This window comes from Podospora anserina, chromosome 7 (assembly GCF_000226545.1).
Source record: "Podospora anserina S mat+ genomic DNA chromosome 7, supercontig 1".
Taxonomy (NCBI): Eukaryota; Fungi; Ascomycota; class Sordariomycetes; order Sordariales; family Podosporaceae; genus Podospora; species Podospora anserina.
This window is the reverse complement of record NW_001914854.1, coordinates 2,070,036-2,074,322: the sequence shown is the minus strand read 5'-3', so window position 1 is coordinate 2,074,322 and position 4,287 is coordinate 2,070,036. Positions and strand designations below refer to the sequence as shown.

General features: G+C 53.9%; 3 protein-coding genes across 3 annotated transcripts; 2 read left to right on the top strand and 1 right to left on the bottom strand.

Annotated features, from left to right (window-relative positions):
* Positions 1-253: 253 nt before the first annotated feature.
* On the bottom strand, positions 254-790 carry PODANS_7_7810 (uncharacterized protein; the record flags this gene model as incomplete). The annotated part of the gene is made up of 3 exons (XM_001908106.1): positions 254-545; positions 611-693; positions 752-790. The coding sequence occupies 3 exons, from the start codon at positions 788-790 to the stop codon at positions 254-256; spliced, it is 414 nt and encodes a 137-aa protein (XP_001908141.1).
* A 406-nt stretch (positions 791-1,196) lies between these two features.
* Positions 1,197-1,955, top strand: PODANS_7_7800 (uncharacterized protein; the record flags this gene model as incomplete). Its single annotated transcript, XM_001908105.1, has 3 exons — positions 1,197-1,455; positions 1,510-1,637; positions 1,692-1,955. 3 exons carry the CDS (start codon positions 1,197-1,199, stop codon positions 1,953-1,955), a joined length of 651 nt encoding a protein of 216 aa, XP_001908140.1.
* Positions 1,956-4,133: 2,178 nt separating this feature from the next.
* Positions 4,134-4,286, top strand: PODANS_7_7790 (uncharacterized protein; the record flags this gene model as incomplete). The annotated part of the gene is made up of 1 exon (XM_001908104.1): positions 4,134-4,286. A coding segment is annotated over one exon (153 nt), but the record flags the coding sequence as incomplete, so codon positions are not given.
* Between the last annotated feature and the right edge of the window lies 1 nt (position 4,287).

Sequence of the window (4,287 nt, the reverse complement as noted above, 5' to 3'; positions counted from 1 at the left end):
CATTGAACGACTAGGGAACATGGGTCGACAGTTGCACACGGAGTGAAGAGTAAACGCATAAAATCATAAATTTGAACCCAGTATGCATCTCCCGGTTTGGATAATGATATCGTTTTTGTACATATTTGGACTTTTTCCAGAAGAAGAGTCCAAACCAACCAGCCCATATACGCCGTTGCCATTGTGATATATCTTTCATACAGGCACCCATTTCCCATTCCCAACCCGCCACAGCAACCACACACAAAGTAATTTACAAAGGCATACCGTTGCCGTGGTACGGGGACCAGATCCCTCTGACGGACTCGTTGATGGACCGGACGGGCTTGGTGACCTTTTTGAGCTTCTCACCGCTGGCGTCGCGGAGGAGCTCGAGCTTCTTCAGGATCTCGTAGGGCTCCATGTTGCGGACGCAGATGGGCTTGGAGCGGCCGTTGATGTAGTGGCCGATGGCGACGGGGTGTTTGGCGGGGCGGGGGGAGACGGTGAATTCGATTTCGGGGTGGGCGGCGGCGAATTTGGGGAGGAGGGATTTGATGAAGCCGCTGGGAGGGGGGGTTAGTATATGGGTGGGAAGGCAACGGGGACGGGGGGGGGGAAAGGGACGTACTTCATGCCTCGAGAGCTACCGGCCCAGTCGCAGTAGTGGAGGTCTATCCTTTTGCATTGGAGGATGAAGGCTCCTACGCCGTTCTGTTGGGAAGGTTAGCTGTGGGTAGGAGGGGGGGAAATAGAGGGAAAGGGGACATACCCGGCCTTGGGAGATCGCATGAAGTGCTTTTACCGCCATGGTCGCCGACGTCGTCTTCGCAGCGAGAAGAGCATCACCTGCGGGTGGGAATTGGTTGCGACTCGGGGCAGGTCGGCAGAAAAGTGACCCTGGGAAAAATAAGTGGGGGGGTTTTGGGTGAGAAACGGGTTGCGATTGGGTGGACGTGGGTGATGCACGGTTCACATTTTTTGAGGATGTTGACAAGAAGGCAGCTTGTTGTGATTCTCAAATCCCCATTTCAACTCTCACGCGACTTCTCATAATATTTATCATCTCTTTCAGCGCAACGGGAAACACTGCGCTTGCCGATTCCATTGACCAAGCTGGGACTCTGGGTTGGTATTCTCCCAAAGACCCGCTTTTGTGATTTTCGCCGAGAAGGAATCACAACAACAAAACAACAACCACCTCAGTCGTCGCAGCGATGACCGACCGACTCCCGCCCAATTTGCTGGCGCTCTTCACGCCGCGCCCACCTCTGCGATGGGTGCCGCCCTGCGATAAGGCCCCCGAGCAGCGAAAGACAGCGACAATCTCTGGTGTTGCCGACTTTCTCCCAGCCATGGAGGAATACAAGGAGATCCCATACACCCCGACCGAAAGCTGGCTCGAGGCGCGCGACCGCAAGCAACGCGAGAAGAAGGAAGCTCTCGAGAAGCTCCTGACCGAGGGTCCCCTCAACTGTCGGCCACCTCGCCCATGGGTTTTATTGTTACAGCATGCTAACTGATGTTTAGACAAGCCAAACGAGGACCCCAACATCCGTGGCGATGCCTTCAAGACGCTGATTGTGGCGCGTCTTGACTACAATGCCGATGAAAAGGACCTTGAGCGCGAGTTTGGCCGCTTTGGCCCCATTGAGCGTGTATGTTGCTATCTACTATACTCCCACGAGGAAACAAAACGTATGCTGACCTAGAGCAAACAGATCCGCATCGTCCGCGACACCCATGCCCATGAGAAGCCCAACAAGAAGCCAAAGCCGCACCGCGGCTACGCGTTTGTTGTGTACGAGCGAGAGAAAGACATGAGAGGTAATATTGCCCACATTCAAACCATCCTTCATCATCATGTTCGACGGGTGCTTGTGTTCAGGAGTCACGGCGCTCAAGAATGCCTGCCTCGCAACAGCATCCCCTTTCCTTCCTTCCCCTCCGCATCGTTTATACTGCCTTCAAGGTAACTCTTTTCCCGTGGTAAGGCGTGACTAACAAATGCGCCTTTGGCGCATGCTTGAAATAGCTGCTTTAGATCAGTGTGATGGCCTCCGAATTAGAGACCGCCGTGTCAAGGTTGATGTGGAGAGAGGTCGCACAGTCAAGGGTTGGAAACCTCGCCGTCTCGGTGGCGGGTTGGGTGGCAGAGGCTATACTAAGGCCGCGATGCCTAGACCGATGGGTCCCAGCGGGTTTGGTGGTGGTGGTTTCCGCGGCGGCTTCGGCGGTGGTTTTAGGGGAGGGCGTGACCGTGGATTCAGAGGCGGTCCTGGTGGGTTCGGCGGTGGTGATCGTGGTTTCCGCGGAGGTGGTTTTGGCGGTGGTCGTGCTGGAGGTGGTGACCGCGGCTTTGGTGGTGGTGATCGCGGTTTTGGCGGTCCCCCCAACGCGCCTAGCGGACCCGGTGGAGGATTTGGTGGTCGTGACAATCGCGATGGCCGTCGTGATGGGCCTGGTGGTGGTGGTAGTGGTGGTGGTGGTGGTGGTAGTGGTGGTGGTGGTGGTGGTGGTGGGTATGGAGGTCGCGATGGCGGCTCACGCTCATATGATGACAGATCTGGCGGCGGTTTCCGCGATCGCAACCCTCGCCAATCCGGAAGCAACATGGAGCCTGTTCGACCTCGCGGAGACCATGGTGGGTACAATGGTGGCAGCGGTGGCCGCGATTACGACAGACCGAGAGATCACGACGAGTCCCGGAAGCGTGCGTACGAAGGCGGTGGCTACGAGGATCCCAGAAAACTTCGCCGGTACTAGAAGGAAGACGACGATGAGGACCGAAAGCCGCCGCGTGAGAGCAATTCATCTGCTCATCGGGATCAGCCCAATCTTGCCTATCGCCCGCAAGCTCGCCCCCATGAACCCTACATCAAGCGTGAGCCCGAGACTCCCAGAAAACTGCGCCGCTACTCTTAGCTCTTGACAAGACTTGATGTCTTGTGGTGGGTATTACGATACTTTCACATCTTCCCTCTCTCGCATCCCCCTTCCCTCGACAACGGGGTAAGCCGCCAGTATATCTCACAGGAAACAAGCTCAGCCCCCATGGATCTGCCTGCAAGGCCCCCAAGACGGGTAGGGGTTTGTGTATCGGCCATTGTAATATTGTCACCCACACTCTCGGTCAAAGTCAGGGTTCGCTTTCTATCGGAAGTTATTGTCCATATTTTGACTGATCTTTCTGGGCATCGTCTTACCAACAGCAAGCTTTGTCCACTGTCTTGCATTTGTCAGCCTCGGTGGACAGTCATCAAGCTATCACCATGTTTCTTTGCAGAAAGCATCCAACTCAACCCACCAACCACACCAAGGTACAGCGAATTCTGACCTTTTCTTTCTGTTGTATTTATTTGTGTTATTTTTTTGTTCACCTCTCGGAGCATATCATATGCTCTTATCATGGGAAAGAAGAGAACAAGCGAGGACTGGGAACGGACCGGGGAAATAATAACGGGAGGGGAGATATGGTTCCCAGTAATCGCCAGGCTTGATCCTCCACGAATTTGCCATGTCACTCCATACCCAATGCCGGCAAAGCATTTGGAATAGATGGATGGGTTAGATAGGTAAGGTCGGGAGGTAAGGAAATCACTGTTTTTCCTCTGCTTTGACGGCCTGATTATGCATGGCAGGATGTCATGATAGGATATGTTTAAGTAGCCAAACCAGAAGCTGGTAGGTAGCCGTTTGTTTAAGAGACTAGTACCAGAACTGCCAGTGAAGTATGTTTTGCTCGATGAACCATGTGAATTGTGAACGCATGCTCATCTCTGTTCTAGATTCATTCAATTGCTTCCCTGGTGAATTGGGTGAGTTTTGTAAGTCCCTCGACATAAAGTTCGGAAGGAAAAACCTCCCCTCCTATCAGGGCGGGGCATCCCGCCTGCAGCTCTCAATCGGTGTGGGGCACCGCGCTTCACCGCCCAAAAATTCCCATGGCAGAAAAAACCAAAAGTTGGGGGGGACCCAAGCAGTTTTCGGTCGATAACGCCCGCCACAGCAGCGAGCGGCCAACCCACCTCTCGACTTTTTCGCAACCCCAATTCCACCACCCCGAATTACTTTTTCCGATCTGGTCACATTGTCTCTTTTTGTCAACAGGCAATCTCTCGATTTTTCGGTAACGGGAAGGATATTACGACAAGATGCCCAAGTCAAAGAGAGCAAAGGTCTACCACCTGACCCAGGTGTCCAAGAAGACGCGCGAGAACAAGGACAAGCTGTTTGCCAACATTCGGGACGCGATCCCCGAGTTTCAGTACTGCTGGGTGTTTAGCGTGGACAACATGAGGAATAATT